This window comes from Bombus fervidus, chromosome 1 (assembly GCF_041682495.2).
Source record: "Bombus fervidus isolate BK054 chromosome 1, iyBomFerv1, whole genome shotgun sequence".
NCBI classification, from domain to species: Eukaryota; Metazoa; Arthropoda; class Insecta; order Hymenoptera; family Apidae; genus Bombus; species Bombus fervidus.
In genome coordinates this window covers 3,914,579-3,941,126 of record NC_091517.1, presented here as the reverse complement: position 1 = coordinate 3,941,126, position 26,548 = coordinate 3,914,579, and the positions used below count along the sequence as shown (strand labels likewise).

Sequence of the window (26,548 nt, the reverse complement as noted above, 5' to 3'; positions counted from 1 at the left end):
ATTCTCTAGTATCCTTCCATAAATTGATCTGAACCTGAAAAAGCTTTGAAATTCCTGATACGTTTATAAGAAACATCGTTTCACTATGTGTACTATTTACTTTTCTTAGGGATTGTTTTCCTGAAATTAAACCATAAGAGAGGCTAAAGACGCGTTCCTATCATTTTTCACTCTTATTCCAATCGCTGGCAAATAATGCCCTGAAATGTGTGGCACACAAACGTTCAATCATGAACCGCTAAAAAGAAAAATGTCAGAAGTAAAACCACCTATTTCCGTAAATTGTTTGTCATACGATGGAAACTCGGTACAGATAGAGGCAAAAGAGCGTGGGGTCACCGTGATCGAAGATTTCACCGATGGTTTCTAACGACAAGAAAGTGTCTGACAAATAATTTTTACGCACTGTTTATCATCGGATATTTGTCAACCGTTCCCGCTGTGTATCAAGCAAAATACCACAAATTTATTCCCACTAGCCTAATTTAGAGACAAGAATTTTTCGAGAATTGGAAATCAATTATTACATCGTATGACAGCTTTATTTGCGAGATACGTTACATCTAAAGCAATTAACTTGCGACAATTAAGGAAATACCAGTGAAATTACTGAAAAATGTTGAAAAAGTTGGTGGATTACCAAGAAAAGTCGCAATTAACTGTAATCGAAAGTTCTCGTTCTGAGGAAAAGATCGATGGTTACTTGCGCGAACGATTGGTATTCATTAGTGCAACCAATTAAACTTACGAATTGTAAATTACTATTAATTACAATTTCTGGATATCGATTTAGGATATCGTATAAGTACCGCATTTCTCTATAATATGTCCTATGCACGCATAATATTTATAAAAAATGAATTATTCCTGGTGATTCGAATTATTATTATATACATAGACGATTGTATATATATACCAATTGTTTAATTTAGATAATTTTTTAATTTATAATTACATCATATTTAAAAAAAGTTCGTATTCCCGTGGCCACGTAATTCATTCGATTTAAATGCCAACTTCGCTTAGAAATCGCACGAGTCTCACAGTTTTATTTCAAAAAATATTGACAGCTTTGTGCGGTATTCATATTGAATCACTGACCAGAGATCATAGATGTGGTGTATGGAAGTCATCGATAGTCTTAACCACGGTATATTTTGCAGATGGGGTGAAATCAACCACTCGCGCGGAACATCGATCTCCGTGACGCTTCATTGTGTAAGAAATTTGAGATCAACATAAAAGAGTGGTCGTTGGTGGAACTTTCTCCCAAAAACCGTTACTCATATTCCCGGGGCGATCCCTTTCTTCTCTCAATGAAACCAATCCCTCGTCGATGAAACCTTTTCGTTTCTTCGTTCGCTTTCACGATCGCGAAATCTAAAAACGAACTGGTACGAATGATGTTCTATCATGATGTGTAATTAATAGAACGAATCAAAGAGAGGCGCGAGCCTCCGTGATTTTGATCGAGGATTTTATGGCCTCGTGAACGTTGTGTGAGCAGCTCGTCCGATTTGCCTCCGGTGATTTTGCGGTAAACTATGAAAGACTACGTGTAAGCGCGATTCAAGTTGAGCAATAGTCAGGAAGAGACTCGCCCCGAGGGCTAATAAGTTTACTATTATTGCTCGAAATGAACGGGACCGCGAATAATCGAGTGAGAGTTGGTGCGAAAAAAAAAAAAAAAAAAACAAGACAGAAAGGAAAATGTTCCACGATGGCTTGCATAAAAATTCATCTAGTTCGAAGTCGGTTGAATCGAATTGGGTTTGTTTCGATCGATTATAATTTCAGTGTAATTGTTTCGATCGGTTGAGAGTAATTCCTCGCGTCGCGTGGCTACATTGAGAAATGAATGGATCCCTAAGGGAATCGTTAAAACAAAATACGGCGTTCGTAAGTCGAATTGCTCCGCGATAAATGACCCATTGTACCGTTGCGTTAGTAACGGCCGTTCCTCAAACGTGACAGGTTCCCTACATTTTCAACGTTAACAATGTTAGCGAACCAATGGCTCGCTGCTTACGGTGCTGTCAGAAAGAAATAGGGTTCGAATCGTGCTGATTTGATCGATTTGTTTACTGGCTCTTTCAAATTTCATAATTTTTAGGACTGCACCTCGTCGATTGGTTTCCCTCTTACGTCAAATATTAACTTGCGTACGCAATCGAGGATCTCTATTGCCATAGAAAGGCCTAAATCGTGGGCGTCAGTGATTGTGTAAGGCAGATTTTTGTAGACGAAAGGAATCATCAAGTTTCATAGGTCGATTAGTGGGATCAGTCGTTTAGCAAACGAGAGGACCAAAGGGTCGAGTACCGAATGAACTCAGCGAGCAAATTCGGGCTTTCTACTGACCCATAATTATGAATCACTCGTTTCTAAGGATAAGAGAAGTCTACATTTTTATTTCATTACTACATCTAGAGAATTTTAGACATTTCAAAGTTTGAGTATCTTGAACTATAAAAAATCTCAGGTTTTTATATAAATAATAAATACAGGGTCCAGCCGAATAACATATAAAAACGGGCATGACGTGATTCCTTGTGAAAGAATAAGGAAGAAATACAGAATATAATTTTTCATTCCCGGGTTAATTTTCGAGAAAATCGAGTTAGCATTTGTTAAGATATACTTGAACATGACCAATTCTAGACTAGATAGGACTGAATAATCAACAGACAATCATTCTACGTGCGAAAGAAATGCAAAATAAAATTTTTCCCTTTAAGGCTTCGTTTTCAGGAAAATAGAGTGAACACGTTTACCTAAGAATCGGTCTGACACTTGCGTTTTTTCCTCGGAAACAAACCACCTCGTGAAAAAACTTGATTCTACGATTTTGACTTATCTTCGTACGTAGAGCAACTACCTGTCAGTTATTTAGTTCTGTTCAGTCCGGAATTGGCCATGTACTTGATAAATACTTGATTCTCTCGATTTCCTCGAAAACTAAGCGGGGAATGAAAAAATTATATTACATATACTTTCCTTATTTTCCCACAAGGAATCACGTCGCACCCGCTTTTACATATTATTCGGCGAGACCCCGTATATATAAGACTGTAACATATATTCGTCGACGGATTTATGTGTCTAGTTCGAAACTAGATTCAAACTGAACAAACATGTCCTATCATTGGAACCTATACTATTGAGGCACATAAGTTCCATTATAAGTATAGAACGAGACCTATTCTACTGAAATATACATAGTGAAATACAAGTGAAATGAAAATATGGTAACTTGAAAATTGCACTTAATATATTTCTTTCTAAATTTGAATGTACTATAATCTCCACTATTGTATTATCACTATTAAAAGCTGACAGTCTCGAAGGGGAAAGTATATAAAATTAGCCGTGCTAATGACAAAGATACAGTCTTCTGCACTTAGGGGTTATACCAACCGAGTTGAAAAACGTCTATACAATATTAATTCAATCGAACTCGTCATTCGAAATATTACTAAGTATTCCATAGCTATGTAATGATCTGACAAGTGATGAGAAAAACAAACGATCGTCGATCGTCAATTATCCTATCAATCGGATCAAACGTTCACAAGCGGTAAAGAACTGTAAAATCAATCTCTCGTTTGAAACTCGCCGCGCACGAGATAGAACAGGTGCAATTTCGAATCCATTAGATTCAATTTTCTTAACGGAGGATCGCACGGAACGCACGCGTGACGTACCCGCGGCGTTCGATGTTACTGGTTTCACCGGTGATTGCGATTCGAGACATACACGCCAGTGCAACAAATTGTTCGCCACGAACACGAACAATTCAACCTACATAACAAGAATCCATCGAACAGCAGGGAACGATCGGAGACACGCCAAAAGTCGATCGACCAACTGCTGTTTCTACCACATCCGTTTCTTTTCTTATTTTCTTTGTTGTCCATCCGCCCGTTTTTGTTTCCGACAAAGAAATGCGCGCTTTCTTCCGGTTTCTTTGATCGTTTTGATTGCATTAAACTTTTTACGGAAAATACACATACACACATATTAATGTTATAATTATATTATAATATTATATTATGCTTGTATATATCGAATGTTATAATTAAATTATACATTTTTATGAAAATACCTATCAATTATTATAGAAAACGGATATTTCATATATTTTTTCATATTATATGTATTATGTGCAATTTTACATTTTTCAACTTCCTAGAAACGTATAAAGATCCGCTAATTATAATAAATGTCTATTTATTTTATATGGGTTTTTAAGATAATTTAATGTTTGCATATACTAATAAAAATAAATCGAAATTTTTATTGATGAGGAGATTTCAATTTGGATATATTTATAGCATCTGATGACATCCTGTTAATATGTCGAACAGTATAGATATTGTTACAAGTGTATATCACATACATGCAGATTGTACGTCAGATTTTTGGCGCCGGAAGGTATTTTGCTTATGTTCTTTTTTATTTCCAGCAAAATATCGTGACACGTTTAGTCTTCAATTTTGTATTTGCATATTTGCCTAACTAACCGTTTTTCAGACGTTTCAAACTTTCGAGAATTTTATATGGAATGGAAGATTGTAAGACGTGATTCAACGGATTTGGACAGCATCTTTCTTTCCGAAGATTGAGTGATTCAATATTAGCTGACTAATTGGAATTTATATTGATTAGTAAAATACGGCTATTTTAACATTTATAGGAAATTGAAATAAACAGTAATGTACAGAGTGTAGATATAGCATATGTAAATGTTTTCGAAGAACATAAAGTAAAAATGGCTAACACCTAATAAGGTGTACAACTTTCTAGTTAGAATCTTCTCTCATTTACGTTCATAAAGACATGAATTTACATAAAAGTTCGGAGTCTACTGATCATTGACCTAATTTAATCTAAATAGTTGGGTTGCAACAATTTATGCAAAGAAATGATAGCAGAGCGACGATTTCTTTCACTTAATGAATTCTATAACTAATATATAAAATATAACAATTTATATACTTTTGTACATTCCGTCCATTCTGGTTATCTTTGCGTCTTCAAATTTCTCATAAATGTATAAAAATTTACGATCTATTTATAATAAAACGAATTGAAGAATTAACCTACCAAATCGTATAAAGATACTAAAGACTCAAACGATCCTGTATTCCCATAATTTCCATTTTTCCAAATTTTTAATCTCGTTCAAATCTTCCAAACAGATACCCATACAACCATTCTATTCGATTTTCTAAATTAAACGTCTTATTTAAACATAGTTCATTCATTAGACCGGTTCTCAAGGAACGAGGATTGATCAGATTCTCCTAAGACACGTCAAGACCACCGACGTGTTTCATTCACGGAACACGCCGTGCGTTTTCCCGTTTGAACCGTTAAAGACGCGAGACTGGCTGGATGGAAGCGGAGAATGGAATAAGAGGGAGAGGTAAAGAAGAAGTAAAGGATAGAAATAGAAATGCTGGTTCCTCGTGGGCCTGAGTAAGAGACAATGACCAGCAAGGTTCGAGTACCTGACAGGGCAATTTTTACGTCCGTTTCGAGAATTTCAGCGGAAAACGATCATGATCACGATATCGTGTACGCGTATACGAAGAATCAGTGAACGTCGCTATATGTAGGTGAACAACATGTTCAACCAGTTCGCGATAAACTGTTATATGCACTGGCACTGTGCCATCTGCTTCCTAATAAAACTAATTTCTAGTAGCAATACTAACAGCTGAATAGGTTACGATAGAGAAAAAGAAAATGGGAGAAAAAGTTTGTAGGGCCATTAGATCTGTTAGAGGAAACACTATAACGTTAATTTGTTAATTAACACCGAGTTCCTTGCGTTTCGTCGATTATCATTCGTATCACGTAAATACTTACACAGATTTTTAGCGTTAATTGATCGGTAATTTTGGATAAACGAAAAAATGTTAGATTCTTAAACTTGCTAGATTGCTAGAAAACAACGTGACTTCACGTTCACAGGTCGAATAAGGAACGGTCAATCGTACGTGTGGTAGTATTCGTAATAGTTCTATAATTTCTGAATTTGGTGCGGTCGCATACTTCAGGAGAAAATCTGGTTAATGAATTCAGCCTGGAAAGTTTAATTCACCCGAAACAATTGGTTGTTGTATGCAAATGTCGAACACGCTCCACTCATGAAACAAATCTCGCAGAGATTCGTAAAATCGAGTTACGTCGAACTCCATCTTCCTGCAACCTATATGCGTTGCGCAACGACATTTAAATTTCAACGATACACGTGTTCATTTGATTACAGAAATGTCTTATTGAATCATCAATTCAATTGTTCAGGCGTTCGTATTACGATTAAAATCAAAGATATTCTAGCGTTAAAAATCACCATTTAAGAAAAACGCTTACACAGTGAAACATTAACTATCGCGTGGTTAATAATTCTCAACGTCTTGTCATTCTGTCAGAGCACGAAATATGATCGATGCATCGTCGAGTTCTATGAATTTTTCATAAAGCGATGTACAAATTAGCCTCTGATTAATTATATTTCACTATTTATACTTCAAGATTTCATAATCACGTACTTATATTTTGTTTAAATCTAACAAAAGAAGTTATCAACTTTGACTTTCAATTAGATGACGTTAATGGAGATCAGTGGCGCTGGATGTCATTCGGAGGATCGCATGACCGTCAGAAATTGGAGAAATAATTGCTACATGTATTGCGATTAGTCGCGCTTGGTATAATTATAGCAATTACTTCCATATAGGTGGCGATCGTGTAACGTTTGCCGTGTTTTACGAGTTGGTTAGTCTTGAGCCTCCGTTCCCCTCATTAAAAGTTCGTCAGCTGACTGGAACGCGCGCGCGCTCGAACTCAACTCGGTCGAATACTCTAAATCGAATTTATGCTCGTAATCGAAAGTTTACACAGTCGACGGACGACGAATGACGATAGAGACTAGAGAAATGTTAATGAATGCCAAAGATACAAAACAAATCCCACGAAAAAAACAAGAATTACCGTACAGTATCATTCGGATACAAAATGGGCTTAATAACTTAATTCCTTGAGCGACCCCTTTGCGAGACACTGTGTGGTAGTTGCAGTTTGCTTGCGATGTAACGGTGCAATTTCACATAACACGCACACTATTTCTCTCTCTCCTAGTCTTTTTCTGCTTTATAATCGATCGACTACTGGTAATCGGTTTCTTTCGCGCGCTTTTTGCTCGTAGCTTTCCTCATGAACTATCACTCGCGGTATCGAGACATCGAAAATTTGATATGCCAATGTAAAACATTAGAACATGTGGGTTCATTAGTGGCAGACGCGTATACCACTCACGATTTTCGGAAATGTTAGAAAATGGAAAATTTAAAGAACTCTAATGGGCGATGAAATGGACTCAAATTAGTCTTTTACTCTATTCAATTTTCAGCTGATGAAGAAGCATGTTGTACAGAACCAAATCAATCTATGAATAATCATACCTCTGATTCAATTATACACGAATCGAACAGCAACGTTCCGTTGATTCGAGAAAAAAAGCACCAGTTACTAACATGGTTTGCTAAGTCGATTGAGAATCACGACAGATAAGAATCTCATCTGACATTTACTGTGACATTTATGAGAGTATTAGTTGAATAAAAATTGAAAAGACCTGTAAGGCACGTGAGAAAACATGATCGTCCCGATGCATCTCGTTGTTGTATACCATAACGATGTCACGTTCCCTCAACGAAGTACAATCTCGTAACACATCACAGTATTCTGCACTGTTCTCCCATGTACGTTTTATCGCACAGTTTGAGTACACTTCACTCGCGACTGCCTGTCAGATCGACGCGCGAAAATTCACGTACTGGCGGGACTCGATTGAATGAAACGCAGGGAACGCGCAGACGAAAACGGTCCCAGCGTGTAGCGGGAGAAGCAAAAAAAAAAGAAAAAAAAAAAGCAGGAAGAAGGCCGAAGATAGAACGGGAGGGATATTAGCCGAGGAATCGCTAAAGAAGAAGAAAACGGAGTGAGGAAAGAAACAAGGGAAGGTCAAAGACCTTGAATCGAGAAGGACGAGGATACCGGGGCAGGCAACTGAGGAAGGAAATATAAACTGGAGAGAAGGGGAAGAAGAAGAAAGACGAAAAAGGAAGAAGAAGAAGGAAGAAGCAACGGTGCAGGTAGATAATGATAGAGAGACAAGCTCTGAGAAGACGCAGAAAGAACGAAGAGGAGAGTAGAAGAGCAAGAAAATGACTCACCGTTCTTCCTACCGGAGGTTTGCGTGACACGTATGGCGAACGAGATCCGCGTGTACGCAAAAATCGTCACGAGGACGAATATCGCGTAGCCACTGGAGAATCTCATGGTTGGTAATCGGTCAAAACTTTCTCGAACTAGATCTCCGACTTCTGGTGAGACTTGCTGAGGCAATGGCTCAGCGCCGACTGAGACGTTCTTTGTGCTTGCCGCTCTATCTCAACTGTCACTTCTCTCTCGTCGGGTTTCACACCGTTCGCCCGGTATCCCCAAGGAAGCGAAACTACCACCACGGCGACGACGACGTCGACGGACCCGGCGAGGTCACGTATTTAGTCCCGAAATCCCGCGAAGACACGTGTGTATCGGTATCTTATCCGACTAGTGGCAATCCAGTGTGTACTCTTTGTACATCTATTTAAAACCTATCGCTCCACCTCGCGCTCCTTACTATTGGCTCCTGCCCCAATTCCTTGTCCAATGATACACTCTCGCGCGCATTCACCTCCTTTTCAGATCGAGACGTGAGGGATCGGTCGGAGAGGTGGCAGAAAGTGTCGGTTAGTAGGTGGTAGGTGGTAGCGATACTCGGGTAGGTGGTAATAGCTACGGATGTTTGGAAGGCGCCGCTAATAATGAGCTTAGAGACCTGGAAAAGTGACGTCCAAGTTCTCCCCCCGGTTAGACTCCCAGCTCCACTTGATGAAGGTGAAGGGGTTTTAGGTGGGGTTTCCTTGCTTCGAAACCAAGATCGCGACAAGCTAACGTTGGCTTTCTTGGATGCCCTTCTACGTCCCCCATTTCTACCGTCTATCGGTCTGTCTGGCTGATTCTGATAGTGGTAGGCGCACGTGGAGGGGCCGGCCAGCTTGTCTACGCTCCAGCTAGGTTTCGCGTTCTTTTAGAAGCTTCCTCGCACGGACACATGTTACACGTCCCCGACTCTGCCGTTTTCCTCGGTCTGCCGTTCCTTATCGCAATTTGCGCGTTTTCGCGATAGCAGTTTACAGCTTCGATATACCCAGAAGATCACTTTGGTGCAATAAAGAACGATCCATCGAGGATTCTACTTGGCAACTATTATCTACAAGCATTGTTGTAGTTTCTATGAGACCACAGTTCAGGATTATGGAAACTTCAACTTGGTTACCAAGACCCAGGGACCAGGTGGAATAGGTTTGTCCCCAATTCTACTCGATACAGCTATAAATATCGATGGACAGGTACTATTTATTGGTCGGTGAAAAATCCTCGGATTAGCGAACGCGTTAAGTCAGCTTATCTAACCCAGCGTTTCGAAAGCGGTCGAATAACGCGACGGCTGTCGAGATTTATTCAAGTGGTACGCATATTTACAGGTGCTCTTGGGTCGGGTAAAAATATTCACTTCGCGGCTGGTTCGCCGGTCTTCGATTTCTCCTTTCCACTTTTTTTCGAAAATATGTTTCGATCCGCTTTAATGGATAGTAATTTTAATTTGTAGGAACATAAGATCGAATACCTAACGATCGTCGATTAATTTTTTAACTACGAATGATATCTTTACCGCCTCGTCCAGGAAACAGATCTAGAAATGCTGAATTCTTGATCCTGTCTCAATCCACTTATTCAAAGTGCTGGTTTCACTGATCCTTTGACCTCCAGTATGTTTTTACCATTCAATATCCGTTATTGCTGCCAATTGTGAAAAATTTATGAATAACTGTTATGATTGTTTGGAACAAAAAGGTGCAGAGAAAATTAATTTGCTGAAAAAATACTAACTTTTTAACCGCAACAGGTGAACTAGGAGTGAATAAAAATAAATCAATGTCAGTTATGTCTTAAGTTTCAATCTTAGCAAAACGTAAATGTAATATCATTTATCATTGACAGAGATAAAATGATATGTAAAAAAAAAAAAAAAAAAAAAAAAATAGGCGATTCCTAAGAAAAGATGTTATTGATCCAAGAGAATGGCAATATATTAACATTATATAACATTATATATTAATAATTTCCCATAAAAGTAATACTAGTATTCAAATGATGTCATTATCTATTCGTATATTAGTCGCTTCTTTCTCTTTGGCTCCAGGATTAGGTTAACTCAACTAGTTTTATGGGAAACACTATTTAATTATTCATTGCCATAAAGATCGGACACGTGACACCAACACAGGGCAATGATCGTAGCGAAAGCTCGTAAAAGCCGGTCATTGGTACTTGAGCCGTATCAAAAGTATTCATTACGTGAAAGAACTTCAATGGAATAGCGCGTTCATCCTGGCTCCATATTAGACTATTTTCCGGTTGCGTGCGACAGAGAAGAAGAAAAAGGAACAGTAGTAATTATCGAATGATGTATGGAGGAAGTGACATTTTGTGCCTCCTGACGAAATCTAATCCACTGAAAACCTGTTCCGTCTTATCGAGAATCGATTACCGATCTTAGTGTTCCGTGAAATTACTGGCCTACAACGTAAATGAAACCACCGTTGAAAAACGGTTATGTTCTGATGTTACTCCTATACCTCGATTTTTCCTGTGTTGGAACTGATTGACACGCGTATCATATCTACGTGTGTATTTACATTCATAATTGATCTTCTTAGAAACTGAATTGATCAACGCCTGATCTTATTAATTATTTAGTTTCATTATATAAATAAATGATTGATATTTAATTCTCCAAAAACGAGTAACTTATTTATATTACAATCTGAGGTAAATTAAAAAAAAAAAGAGTTCTTCTACGTTTCAAACTATAAAGTTGATCACCACAGTTCCTGAAGGATTTAATTAACAAATGACATATGAAGAAGTTATTTAAATCCAAGGATACCAAGAATATTCTTGAAATTTGCTATTAAAGATGAAAACCACGAACAAACAATCTATATAAAATATATTCATTGAAGGTTAATCTTTCCCACACTATCCTATTTGTCACAAAAAAATATCTTTTCAAACACTTTCACCAAAAAAAAAACGTAAAAGATCTTATCAGAAAATTTTCAATTTTTCTTTCACGCCACCATAGATTGGTAGCTAAGTAAAATTTCCGAGCATTAGACTAGGAAAAAGAGATCAGCGAAAGGAGCCATAAAGCGAAACAAACAGAAGCAAAACCGAGGAACGGATAATTAAAGAAGAACGCCGGAAGTGAAGGAAAATGATAAACCTGTCGTGGCCTATCCAGACCGTTGCTTTTCTCTCCGAAAAGGAAAGCAACGTCGGAGGAAAGCAGCTTGCATAGACTGAGCGAAGCGTGCCAGTGAAAAGTGATTTAGATCGGACACGCGGTGCATTTCAATACCTTGCCAGAACCTGCTTCCGAAACATTCTTCGCGACATTTCAACGATCTCGCGTACCCATCGTCGATATTTTCCACGGAAATCGAAAGGTAACACGTGATCACGTTACTCTACAAATCGATGCCAATTGGCACTTGACACGCTCGATGGAATAACGTTGAAAATAATTCAATTCGTTCGGTTCTTCGTTGTCGTAGCTGGAGTAAACGGAAACCGATCCACGTGACTGACTCACAGTTTAGATGAATTTCACATTTCACATTTCGTCTTGCTCTTTTTCCTTTTAACCATAATGTCTCCTTTGCAATTCAATCGTTTCAATTACGTAGTACGTTCCTGTAATTGGATAAGTAAAATTCTTAGAGCTTATTAGTCAGTTTATTGATTTTCATGGGGTACCGGTTTGGTTACTTCGAACGATTTGTGGGTGGAAGACTGGTTCACATTTAACCATTTTTATTCGTTGTAATTGACTAAGATTACCGATGTGAAGTCTGCTTGATATAAATAGACGAAGCAGTTGAAACTAGAGGAAAAAAGTTATTCCAATGTTTTATAGCGGTAATGAATGAGATTTTTCTTTAATTTTTTGATTCTTTTCATTGATCGATAATATATAAGTTAAGTTTTTCCTCGAGTACGTATCCCGTAGCTCGTAAATTAATTAACACTTTCTCTTAAATTTAGCCATATAATCTAGCACCAGCTTTATCATCGCGACGAGTTTTTATCTCCGTGAAAGTCTGGCACATTATGAAATAATCTTTTTTCCCCTAGGTTGGAAATCAGCTAATTGTTAAATCAGCGTTGCGATCTCGAAGAGGAAAGGCACTGTCCTGTGAAATTTATGACTTCAATACAGAAGAACGAACGAGGAAACTCAATGTAGCCTAACAAATTTTTAAAGCGGTCATAATGTAACGTCAGTAAAATGAAGCGAAGAAAAAATAAGAAAAGAATCATGTGTGTCATAAATAGATGATTTGAATCGAACGATCTACACAAAATTTACGATTTCTTCGAGTAGTTTATCAACCTTGAGCAAATAACAAGTTGGCAATACGATCCAGACAACGATGTAGTACAATTACCAACAAGCATAAAGCATTTCTCAGATTCAAGTTTTATGGTAGAACGTCCGTCTTCGAGGAATGTTTCTTGCCATAGAAGAATGGCGAACCACGTTAAATAGCTCTCTATTCAGGCGTGTACAATAGTGTACATATCTTCGTGGTGTGGTAGAAACAAGTGACAAGCATTAATGTCGTAATTCTCACTGAGCCGTTGATTGACAGATATATACACCAAAGAATGTATCATTTTCCGTCACGATGCATATAACTGTGCTTCGTTTCATCATAGACATTACTCCACATTTAACGAACTTCTTGCTGCGATTTTCTTCGGCTAGGCTTTATATCGTACACCAAACGGTCGACCGATTAGTGCGACTTTTCGATTGAAAGTAAATGTACCGTGGAACGTGCTATTCAACACGCGATCATTTTGTAAGATACGGGGCAGTTCGCTCTGTATCTTTTCACGCATACAATCCGCCCGATTATTAATCATATTCGCGGAACTATAATCTGTAAAATTACGATACGTCGATCCCCCTTATTCGAGGAACTATGGCAATCGTTGACAACCGAGGACCATTTCCATTCGCGAAATATTCGATTATCCGCAAGAAACTTACATTCTCGGTTACAAGATTAATCACCAGCATTCACCAGTCGACTGTTTCAAAGATCCTGGCGTTTGATTTATTCGTACGAACGTAATATCGGCCTATTACGATCACATGTTGGAAAACGTCGAAACGAAACTGTAACATGCTCGTTTCGATCACGCGAAAAATGTTTATGTATATCGTTATTCCCTGTCTATCTTGTACATATCGGATTAGATAACACGTGGGAATATACGGAGCGAATTTAGGCTTCTTTCAATGCTATGGATTAGATTGGTGCCCAGGTAAAAGCGTTCGAAAGCCACGCGTATGGGAGAACCCTGTTCCTGGTATTTTATATCGTGAATGTAAATCGTGACTGTGTGTATATTATTGATTCTAGGATCGTGGCTGGTTAGAAGGTGTACGGACAATGACGTAACGAACCAACGATTGCGCAGAATAATGAGACCAGATTCTCGATCAAATGTAGCGCAACCGGATGAATGTTCCTGCCTAACTATGTCTTCCGAGGAAATGAAAAACTGGCAACCGCATTTCCGCTATGCTTGGTGGTATTTCCAAATTGATAAACATTCTTCATTGAAGTACACGAGTTCTTTCTCCTTGCATTTCACCTTCGATCGTGTGATCGAACACGAATTCTTTTCTTTCTCGTTCAAGTTTTCATCGTTCTTTCAAACGACCTGCTCACAGGAAGTTATATACAGATTATGTATAATGTATACGTATATATAATCTGACTTCGTTCGACTTCAATGTTAAAAATACTATTGATTGATCTTCTGGTTAAATTACTCGTAAAAGGAATCTGTTTGGTCAAGGTTCGATTACACTTGAAAGTATAGCTTTTATTTTTGAAAGTGGAGTTTGAATCTATTTCACTGTAAGTTTGAATTTATTTGAAATTACTGGTTTTTTTCCTTGTTTCTGGAAGTACTCGTGACATCAAGTCTGATTCGGAGTGGCCAAGTTACTTAAATTCAAGCGGCTTGATTAATGAGAAGCGTGAAAACTGGAAACGATTTTGTAAGTAACAAACAGGTTTAAACTGGAGAATTGGTCCCAAGCCTTTTTTAATTCAAGTCACTGAATTCATGTAACTCTACTTTCAACGAGGACATATATACTTAACCCCTTCATTACTTGTTGCTCATTGGAAGCAATCGTGTTTCATAGTATGTATACTTTTCAGAAACAACACAATATATAAAGAAATAACCTGCCCTAAAAACAATACAACATACCGAGAAATAATAACATACTATAGAAGCAATATTACAACCAACAGGAAACTCTTTAGATTCCAGAGTATAATTCTCCTACAATTTGCACAGGTCTAAGTTAATTACCAATTTGCACACTGGACATTTCTTCGAATCCTTCCTTTTCCTTGAACTCTGATACATTTCCTGCTCGAATTCCCAATCGAGAATAACCACAATCGCGTGTGCTATTTTCCTGATTAATTTATAGGAAACAGTGGTTCATTTGCACGCAGCATCACTAAAATGGGTAAAGGCCTCGTTCAACCAGATCATTGATGAGGAAAAGCCGAGCGAACAAGTGTTGGATAAGTCTAATTAACGTTTTATTGCTTCGGTATTGTATCTAATGAGGCGCGTGCATCGATGTAGAAGAACGGGAACCAAAGCAGATCGATGATGGTGGTCTCGGTCAGATTCTATTGTCGGAAATGCACGTGTGATTTAACCACGTGATTCACTCCAGGAATTGTACGTCCATTGAGCAACATTTCACCGTTTTGTCGACTTAACACTTGTAATTATACTGTTTCAAATAGCATTACGCTAAGTAGATTCTACTTAACGCTAAAAATAGATAAAAAGAGGTTACTTGATCGAGAATCACGAGTCGTTTTGCTTTCAATTTCGCGTTCCAGCTTTTACGTGACTAGTTGCTTCTTGCTGTGCGTGAAGTGATGCGTTGTACACGCCTGAAAAATGCTTTCTTCGTATAACAGTTTTCTCTAACCATTCAATGTACAGGTTTACTGTCGAAGTAGTAAAAAATACGTCCCTATACGGTGCGTGAAGAAACAATGTAAATTCGTTTTTCTGAGACTAGACATTTCCTTGCGTACAAGCGTGAGAAGAAATAGTTGATGGATCTTTCCTCGAAGAAGGTTGAAGTACACGTGTAAAGACAAGATTTCCTATAAGGCTCGATGCAACTTCCTCTTTGTCATAAGAGTTTCTTACGCGATTTTTAGTAGTACATTGGTTCAATGCGGGCTTGGAGTGAGTAATAATTAAAGCGATAATTATTTTACTACTTTTAGATTATTATTGCGTATCATTTGCTCTTAGTTGACAAATTTCTCATCTCTAACATCATAATAAATTAATAAATAGTAATTAAATAAATTAATGGATAATCTTAATAATTAATAATAATAAATAATAAATTAATTGCTTAGAAGTATGCCTCTTTAATATATTTCAATACAATTTTATAGTAATAAGAAATTTCTATGTGCGAATTCTGTGTCCAATTAGAAGCTTTCAGATACATAGAATGCAATTTCTTATTTTTATAAAAAGTACTAAAAAAAGTGGAATCTAATAGGTTTCATTCTGTAGGTTTTTGTACTTTTAAATTAGCTACCCATAAATGCATAAATCTCCGCAGTTTACTGATAAGAAATTCCATTTTTACTCATTACAGGTTAACGATGAAAGTATAATTTTTTAAATCACTTGAAATTTTTAGAGTAAACGATACGAAGTCACGACCATCGATCGATATACAGAGATTCGATTTATAAAAACCATTCGATCGTTGTTTATGCATCATCAGGCAGCATTTTGTTGACAGTCCAACACAAATGAAAATGCTCGTGCCTTCGCTATGACAGATTCACCGCTCCGTGAACCATATGACCCCAAATAACAATAAATGATCTTACAGTCATATTTGGATCGATACACGAACAATCCAAACCGTCTAGGGTCCTAGACGTAATATAGATTCTACACAGCCGATATCATAACTCGATTCATTCATAGCCGAATATAGATAAGGTGATAGGTTACTAGATCTCGGACATAATTGCATAACAATGTTCGTTAGTGGATTGGCCAACATATCACAATAATCTTTTCGAAAGTCATTAAACGTGGTTACACCGAGTACAAGCCTTGTTTATTATTTTATTAATAAATCTTAGGAATAAACATAAATGATAGTCAATTAAAACAAATTGCATATTATTGTACGATTAAGATCCAACACACGTCAAAATTCTATCGACAGGCCATCTACTTTCTATATAAGAAAGTTCGAGAGAAAAATTCGCAGAAATCTCGAGCAATTTCTCTATGCCTGTTCATTATGTTAATAACGGAGGATAAAATCAATCACGTATACTCTACATGGCAAATGATAGGTATTACGCCTTCGTTGAATTATCATTGGTAACAGGAACTTGGGTACAATTAAGACGATTAAACGGCGTAAAATGGTAATTGTAATTAGACGGATTGTGCAAAGTTAACTGATTACCTGTGTCTTAAAGAACCAATGCGGAATAAAATGCAATAAGTAATGTACTTCTTGTATCGGTTACGTGCTTTTCATGTCAAATTAAACCCTCGAGCGCAAGTATAATCCAATATATATATATGTATATACTTTTTTTCGAAACATCACGCGAAACTATTACAACAGTTATATCATTTTTAGTTCTATAAAATCGTCGAATTAACGAACTAATTCTACCTATATTCACGTCAGCCGATCTTATTATCACTTTAAATGTAATTAAATTTTTCCGGCCGAATAAATTTTTCCTTCGATTGAACGAAAGTTATTTCATCTGTTACGTAAAATTAGTAGTGGTTCGAAATTAGGATGAAATCGAAGAATAACTAGAATTTATGGACGAGATGACGTATCATCAACATCGCGAGTTATTACGTTGATGACTTCCGATGACTTTGAAATACCTCGTTACGTTTGACTCGAAATTTTAATAGAATATGGAAGGACATCTCATTAATCATGTTGTTATGGAGCCACCACGAGGCTTTCGACATTTAATTCCAAGTTTAATAAAAACAGTCAAATGAAATCGCTCGTAAATGCAACGAGAAACGCTTTCCAGCAAAAGGTTTCATCGTTACGCTCAATCGAATATTGCCTCCAAGCATCTTGTAATTGGTGATTAATAACGTCGATTAATGGGCATAAGTCAGAGGGCAGTGTTAGCACTGCGATATACGCTATCGATCAAAAGTGTGTGTTCACTACATGTTTCACGGAATCTTGTATTTAAAAAAGATGTCAGGTTAGAATATTTACTGTTACCTTAGAAAATTCTTTAATTAAAAAGATATTCAAGTAATATATGTAAAATTAATTTTAAATAAATAACGAAATTTGCAGAAAATGTAATTCTCAGTATACACATACCTGTAAAAAGTGATTCCAAGCATTCGACCATAGTGTAAAGAAGCAATAACGTAATTGTTAGGGGGTGAGGATAAATAAGAAAGTGACGAAAGAGCCACGAATAAAATTCTTTCGCAATTGATAGCAGAGAATTTGTTTAAAATCGTGCGAAGTGAAATTTGGTGAGGGGGTCATAACTACTCACTTTTCTTAGCCTGCGTTCCTTTCTTCTTTTCTATCGGTTCGCGATCCCTTGGGAAATCAGTCGTAATAGACAAGCATGTATGGTCGACGTAAGTATGATCAGAGTCGATATGATTTCACGATGACAACGATGCTGAATTTACGAATTATTCGTCTCACGTTTGCGGAAAGATCACGCACGTTGACGGAGTATAAAATTCCTCGTAGTTTTTGATTTTCTTCGCCGACAGAAGTACACAGGTCGCCAGTAATCGAATAATAAGTCGAAATATTTCATAACGACGGCGTCGTTACGTCAGAAATCCATTTGAATCGGCAACGGAACAGACAACCGTCCGAAGTGAAATCTGTAAAAAGAGTCATAACTCGCGGAATGCGCCGACTCCGACATACATTTTATCGAACGTAAACTTTTCTTTTCGTTAAGCTCGTGTTGCTTCCGTTCGGCACGCTCGTTCGTGAGAAATTGTAGCGGATAGACGTCTCGATAACGGTTCGTGTATTTATATACACAAACCCAGTACGTCTTGAGACAACGACAAGTGCACATCGCTGTTCGTAAATATTAGGGTACGTAATTGGAGTCTCTTTCAATAACATGAATTTATAACATTATTATAAATTGATACAATTTTATAATAATTTAGAATATAATTTATAATGTCCGAAGATTGTTAGTATCAAACGGATCTAATTACTTATATCTGACTGTTTTTTTCCTATGTACTTTATTATATCGCGAATATCAGTGAAGACCAATTATCTGTTCAATCAACTTTAATATTTCACATTGTGATCATTAAATACTCGTATACATTATAAATATTTGATAAATATATATCAAATATTCGTATAAATCGTATAAATGTTTCATATCTGTGAATAAAAATGTATATAAGGATTGAATTCATTATAAATTAAACGTAAAACTACACGGAGAAATTCTTCGTGTTTTTCTTTTCATTTTTTGTGTTCAATGAAAGCGTTCGCGTAAGGATCGAAAGCAAAATATGGGATAGGAGAAAAGCATCGTTGAATAATGCATCGTTCTTTTTCTGATTTTCTTCAACCGTTGAAGAAAATCGTTTGCAGAAAGTCGCAATGAAGTAACTAAGGGTCACAAGAATTTAACAAGAAAATAAGTTACTTCATACTTTCGTTTTTCAGCCAATATGCATATAAGACAGTAAATAGGTAAAGGCAAACTTGTTTGTCTAACACCGATCGGGGCCCGGTTTAATTAAAAATCGTTCGTTAGAAGTTTAACACGCATGGATGCGTGCACGGATACCGAAAGCTACTTTTTTCGTCGCTAGTCTTTAACTATGTTTATCGGTTGACATTTCAAACGATCTTTCGCAACAATAATATCCAATGTATTGATCTCGGTACGTAAAGTGACGGAAGGTTGAGCACGACTACCCTTTTACCACTTTTTCTCTTTTTTTTTTTTTTATTGTAACTTTCGTATAATAAGCTAAGCTTTGTCTTATAGCAACAGTTATTCGATACATATTATCACGTATCTTACATAGACACGTACTACTATATTTGTTACATTTTCCCAATATATTTTCCTTTGCTATTTCTATGGAATCGTAAACAGCTAAGCTTAGGAATTTAATGGTCGTTTAATTGCCATTTCTTTCAAACACTAAAATAGCTAAATACCAAGTCGTTAAATTGGCGATCGATACCTCTATAATATAAATTTCTATTAGCGCGTTCCGTGAAAGTTAATCAATTGCGTCACATTTTACTACAATACGTATAAAGCTTGCGAGTATGTGTAACTGGAAATACCAAGTGGAAACCTACCTTGAAATTAAACTACCGAAACGCAGCATCAGCGCACGTTTCTTCTTTCAAATTTTTTGCTAAACAAATTAGCAAAACCGATCTATGTCATTCCCTGGAGATACATTTCACGTAAATAAAAGTTTCTTAACAACGATTGCCTATTTTCTCTCCTTTAATAGCTTCATGCACGTGATGATTTACGAGATGTTCACCAACGTTTTCCGACGAAAACTTTCGAGAACAAGTCAGGCAATTGGGCAACGAACCGCCTCTAATTGGGGCTGGCACACGCCGTAAAAAGAAGCAGCAAGGTGAGTCTCGCGTAAATGAATCGCGCCCTGGTTCCCTTCACCCTGGCTTTCAACGCTTTTCCTACAGAAGCAACTCCCTCCGAAAGGTATCTGGCCACCAGCAAAGGAAAGTAACGGTATAAACAAAAGAAATTTCCTGGTATTTCATTACCCCCGACAATTCATTCACAGCTCTCTAGGCTCCTCGTGCGTACATTCTTTGCCTTTTTCTTTTTACTATTGTAAACTAAGGTGTCAGTCCGAGTATTCCAGGTGTTTGAGTATTTAATTTTTACGCGGAGAAAATTGGTGGGTTTTCTTGCTCGTATGTTGCGATACTTTGGGGATTTACTCGAATTTTTCATAAATGTGTATCGCCAAAATTAAAGAACTTTGATACCAAGAAAAGTATGTCTTATATTTGAAGACTTACCATAGAAAATATCTGGAAATTTCATTATGAGACACGATTATCGTGGTCATATGGGTAAAATTTTAAACCAATTCGAAAATCTACGTAGAACTATAAAACTGTATACTTAATTAGCTTATACTGTTTTATACTTTTATTTCGTTTGTCGTTAGTTCAGTGTAGTCACTCAGGGTTGAGACACGCATCAACGGTGGAAATATACATTTGAATGATAAAATTGTAATAATGAGAACCGCTGAGGTACTTATTAGTATTCTTTTTTCTTTTCTAACACATTAAGTACTACTTTTCTAAATGATAAATTGTTGCATAATAAATCTTATTTTTCAACAACGTCTTGCTCCATTCTTAAATCATAAAATATTTCACAATTATCTTCGTTTGCCTATTATGTTTTGTACCAAAGATTTCAGTCGATTATTACCTCGAACGATTCGATAATTTTCTTATACATATACCTATATCCATCGATCTCGTAACCCGTTACTAGTTTCTCTATCCTCCACGATCTCATTTTTCCAATTACTTACTGTATGTGCGCTTAATTAACGACCATCCCCGTGTATCTGGTTTTCAGATAGAAAACCGAGGAAATAGTTTTAATGATGACGTCGAAGCACGCCGAAATACCGTCGACGTTGAGATATTTTAATTGCACGATCGTCGATGTTATACTCGTTACACGCTTGCCATGGTTTAAACAGTTTCACTACAAAAATTCTTTCTGCATTCGATGAATAACAAGTTGCAAATAACTAAATAACATGTATCGTCAATGGGAAATGCATTACGAAATGCTGTCAAGTTAGAAAAGTTGTCGTTCCGCGAACTGTGTTCAATTGGCCTAATAAAGTCGGTGAACCACGCGATACACAACATTCTCCTGCTTCGATTACTCGAAACATTCTACGATTTAGAAGAAGCAACTTTTTTTTTCTCTATCTCGTTCTCAAGCAGTTTTGCACATTAAATCAGAATAAACGTTAGTTTAACGTACGCTTTACGTACGCAATAACACAATAGATTAATAACAAGAAAAGAATATAAATAAAAAAGTTGATATTGTTAGGAGCATACGAGTTCTGGTCTACTACCATTTGCTTAAATTTTTGCTTGTTAATTCGTGCCTGCATTAAGGAATAGGTTAACCACGCAATTATTCATACGGTAGCTATTGTTTTCAACGCCAAAATAATTCTTCTTAATTTTATCAAAATTCATATATCTTCAATTGTAAACAATGTGAAAATACATTCGCTGGTAATTTTCCGCCGTTATTTACTTCACCGAATATATAGTATAGAAAATAGCGGATCTATGAAAATATCGCTGTTGTTTTTCTATTTGCTCTTCGAAATAGAATTACGTTCTGAGCTATGTAGAAATTTCGACAATATTTTCTCCAACGTCTATAGAATTTTAATTTTTGAACCATCATTTTCATCAAGTACACTTTTATTCACTCTGGTGAATTTGACATTGGTGAATCTCTTATTTTACAATACACGTAAATTACGAATTTTATATCATATTTTAGGAGATTTATATTTCATAAAATATATAAATCACAGACTTCGTATATTTTATAAGATATAAATACCTATAAATTTTAGAAAACTTGAAATGTGGACAATCCTAATATTTATCTGCGGAAAATTTACGGAAAATTAAAGAAAATATTCTCCGTTAGTGCCTTAAAACCTTGCTACCAACGAAGACGAGAATAATTTGTTTAAGCTCAAAATAGAAACATAACACAACCACATTATTGATTAATCAATGCTTATTACCGATTACGCCATGTATACCGGTAACAACATAATTTATAACACAAATAATAAGCATGTGCATCGGACTGGTATGGCTAACCATAGTGCAAACGAAATACCGAGGGAGGAATTTATGGTGTTCGATGCGTTCGAACGTCACGTTAATCATACCAGGCGCGAAATTTCGGATAAGATGAAAGTGCTTGCTGGCATGTGATCGTTCCAACCTTTAATTGGTATCTACGAATATATGTACGTGAATTCGATCACGGAACAATAATCGAACTGGTGCCGCGAGCGGAATGTACGACAGATGAAAAATCACGTTCGTTCGGCTGATTTGTAATTGTGCTGGTGTACATTCGTGCATACACGTCATTGGTTTAATTGGGTATATAAGTTGCGTATGGCCAGTAGGTACGATCAAAGAGAAGAAATTTGTGAAATCGTTCGTTCTTAAATCCATTGGAATTCCTTTCGGGATTAATTAATTTATCTTACAAAGCGGTTAGCAGAACATGACGTGTAATCCTCGACGTAAAGATTAGATCGCTGCGAAACGTTGCGAGTTACAAGGCATTTAGTAAACGGACAGTATAAAACGAGCCATAAAACTGATAATATTTTGAGCTGAATCAAATATAGGTCGCTATTTCAACGAGTTTTAATCAATTGTAGTGATCAGAATGTTTACGTTTGAATGGAAACATCGTTTTGAAAAAAAGGATTGAAGGCTGTTGCATATTTAGTAACGCGGTGAACTTGTAGAAACATTCCATCCTCCCGATTTCGATAGTTTTGAATTGTATCGTAGAAATTAACGTTTTGATTAACTTTTTCCTATACATATAACCAGCGATCAGACTTAGTTTACGAGATATTCGCAAAAACCTGCCGGCACCGCTATAGTTTATGTCTGCCAATAGTTTTCCGTCTGTGGCAGCGTATGTGTCTGTATTGGTTGCTGGTCGTCGCCGACTGCTTATTTTCTGTTTCTAGATGCGGTTCGGGCGAGCTGAAGGGCCCCCTGCGTAACTGCAAAAGCGAGGCTGCAAGAACTGTCTGTTACAACTCAATTAAATGTAAATATCTTCAAGATTATACTGCATACGTGAGACTACAAGAAATGTCTGTTATAACTCAATTGAAAGCGAACATCATCACGATTATTCTGTTTCGTAAAATAATATGAATTATTCATTCGTCTGTTATTTCTATAATTAATTTGTTATTATTTCACGCAAGCGTTGTCATTGAATTGAAAAAATTTATTGGGAAACCTAACCCAAACCTAAACCCAATACATCGATAATATGCAATCTTAATTGAGTTATAAACTATAACAGACATTTCTGGAATTCTCGTATACGCAGTTGTGCACGGGGTCTTAAGCTCGCCTGACTCTCGTTTACAAACAAAACTACAAAAAATAGGCAACCAATACTGACATGTACGCTTCCATAGATACACAATAATATCTCGAAATATCGAAAATATTAATATATTAAAATAATATTAAAATATTAATATTATAATCGAATATCTCGAAAATCAGAACCCACCGCCGTGTCGGTTGTACGAACAGGAAAACGTACAAAATATTGAGCTTTACACATATTCAAAAATCATCGAAATCGGAGAGAACGGAACTTTTCTACCAGTTCACTAATAACATAAATAATATGAAATAAGCATTCACATACTCACAATCTATATCTCAGGTTAACTTAAATCTAACTCTGTCGAAATTGAATTATATACACTGCTTTATTGCTGTTCCCTTATTTTCTAAAATCGGTGAAGATCTATTAAAAATATTTATAACTATTTTCTACATATGATATACATGTGATAGATGAACTGTAACTATTCTAGAATTAATTAATATTTGTGGTAGTTGTTAGACATAGCTAACTTAATTAACTAGAATTTAAAGCGTTCAACAAGCTTAATGGAGATAACAAATTCGGATATTCTACATTGAACTAACATGAATCTAAAGGAATCAACAGAAACGAAAATAGTAATAACGAGCTATTTTTTATTTTTTCAATAAGATTGTTCAAAATGTCGATCGTACATGTTTATTACGAGCGGACGAAAACAAAAATGGCAGAATACTTTCTCTCGTTATTAAAATATTAGATATACTATTCAAGGCCGTAAGAGGTATGAGGGTGTGCCACACCGGATCGATAGCAGATTTATGCACGAAGTCACTTTCAGAAAGTAAGCTATTGTTAATCTACATTTATCTGCGCTTCACCATTAACGTTACTTTCTATTATTTCACATTAATAATTAAATTTATCTGTCTTCAATGGTCGTATTCGAACTCCATTTCCGCTCCCATTCATCTTGATTTCCAATTTCATTTCCCATTTCAACACACGCGCTGCTCAATATTTCTCCTAATTTCCATACTAAACATAGATCATAATCAGACTACCGCGATTGTTTCGTACGAACTCGATCCTAAACATGTCATGTGAAAATTCTCATTCGGAACGTCACTCACGATATGCAGGGTGTACTTATGCACGTACATAGCGAATCATTATTACATCTCGACGTGGTTTCACCGTGATTCCAATCGATGCGCCGCGCCGTGATACAAGCACGTGGCAATCCTTCGCGTCCTTACAAGGTAACAAGCGTACGTCGCGTATCAGCAGTAACGGAACTTCAATGGTATACAACAGATGTTTATGGCTTATCTGAAATATCTTATTTTCATGATTCGCTGGTGCCAAGACGTAATAGACGAACGAAGAGAATAGTTAACGTGAAAAGTATCAAACTAGTCAAAATAAGCGATGCCAAATCTTCTATTCTTGCAATTTCTAAATTCATATAAATTCTGAATAAATTAATCTTTGATAAATTAATTCTCTTTTATACTATTTTGAATCGAGACAGATGTCTTTTTTATCGTCTTATTTTCTTCATTTTCCCTGAACATGAAATTGACAATTCGATAGATAAGTTCAGGAAAAGAGAAGAACATTTTAAAGACGTTTCTTATTGTTTCCGTTCGTACAAAAGGCTTTTCGTTCTTCTTTAAATTTTCTTTTGTCGTGTAGCTTGGATTTATGAATGAATAGGGTTCTTATTATGGTTTTAGATTAGAGCATAAAATTTTACTTCCATAAATTTTAACTTCCGGGCACGTACGTTTATATGTATGCGCGCACATTTATAACAGTTAAAGTGCCATTAATTAACCATTAAGACGCGACTTTACATTCGCCAATGTGTCTCCTAGGTCCAATTATAAAATCATCCTGAAACAATTTTTGCGTTTTCATATGACGTGTAATCACGTACAGTCAATCTTTTATCTTATAACAGATGCTTTCTTTAAAAAAGAAGAAGAAAAAACAATATATATTTGTTTCTAATGTTTCTGAATAGCGTAACACGATTATTTAACGAAATCACTATTTCGTTCTCATTGCGTCCAATTTGAAAAAGAAGAAGAAAAGATGCGTTTTTGCAAAGAATACAGTATTTTACGTAGTTTCTCCGCGGTGGTTTTATGAACTAGCCACAACAGCGAAGGAATCAATATTTGTCATTAAACATTCCGACACGTAGAAAGTCGGCGTAAGGCGTAACGATACATCATAAGTTCTCTAGTAAATTTATGGCGTACCATAAATTTCATGAATATTTATATAACCGCGACTATCCCGAGCATACGTAGCGGAGGTGTTTAAGCCGTGACGAGAGCACGCGGTGAGTAGTGAGGTAAAAATTCGCATTACTATGTCGGAAACCAGCCTCTTTTGTTATTGAGTGACCTTTACGTAATTAACAAAACGTCTCATTCGAAAGAGAAACGCGCTTTCACTGCCCTTAATGCAATTACGATAGTTCGAACGATATTATTAATACATATACAGGCTGACGAGAGTATTTGAACACTTACCATAGCAAATTTTTATGTCTATATTGTGTGTTTTGCATAGTACATTTCCAAATTTCATTAGCATTATAATGTGACACGATGATCATGATTACACTGGTGTAATTTGAAAGTAATTTGAAAATGTGTATACAAATTGGAAAATTTACTGTGAACATACATATAGTAAGGAATTAAGTACGGCATGAACAACCATCTTCGACATGTGGTAAGTATTAAAAATGCTGTGACTGTATGTCGAAGCTTATTAACATAATGGATAATTGATTGTTTAAATATTTTTGTGTTCTGCGATCTATAATCACGATCGTCAGGCTTATAGTGCTAATGAAATCTTAAAATATCGTTCCTGCTTCTATTCCTGTACCCTTTAGACATTACGATTCATGTTTGCTCCATTATGCGGCACACCATCATACCTCACTTTAATGGCGATCGTTAAACCTATTTTTACAACAGGACTTTTTATGAAAATAA

The 26,548-nt window shown here is 36.4% G+C and overlaps 1 protein-coding gene across 1 annotated transcript in view; it reads right to left on the bottom strand.

Annotated features, from left to right (window-relative positions):
- The window catches only part of LOC139991270 (uncharacterized), a 45,931-nt gene extending 37,085 nt beyond the window's left edge, over window positions 1-8,846 (bottom strand). Inside the window, exon 1 of the mRNA XM_072011242.1 lies at window positions 8,247-8,846. Within this exon, the coding sequence (XP_071867343.1) occupies window positions 8,247-8,352 (106 nt within the window). The 5' untranslated portion in view covers window positions 8,353-8,846. The remainder of the gene's footprint in view (window positions 1-8,246) is intronic.
- Window positions 8,847-26,548: the final 17,702 nt, after the last annotated feature.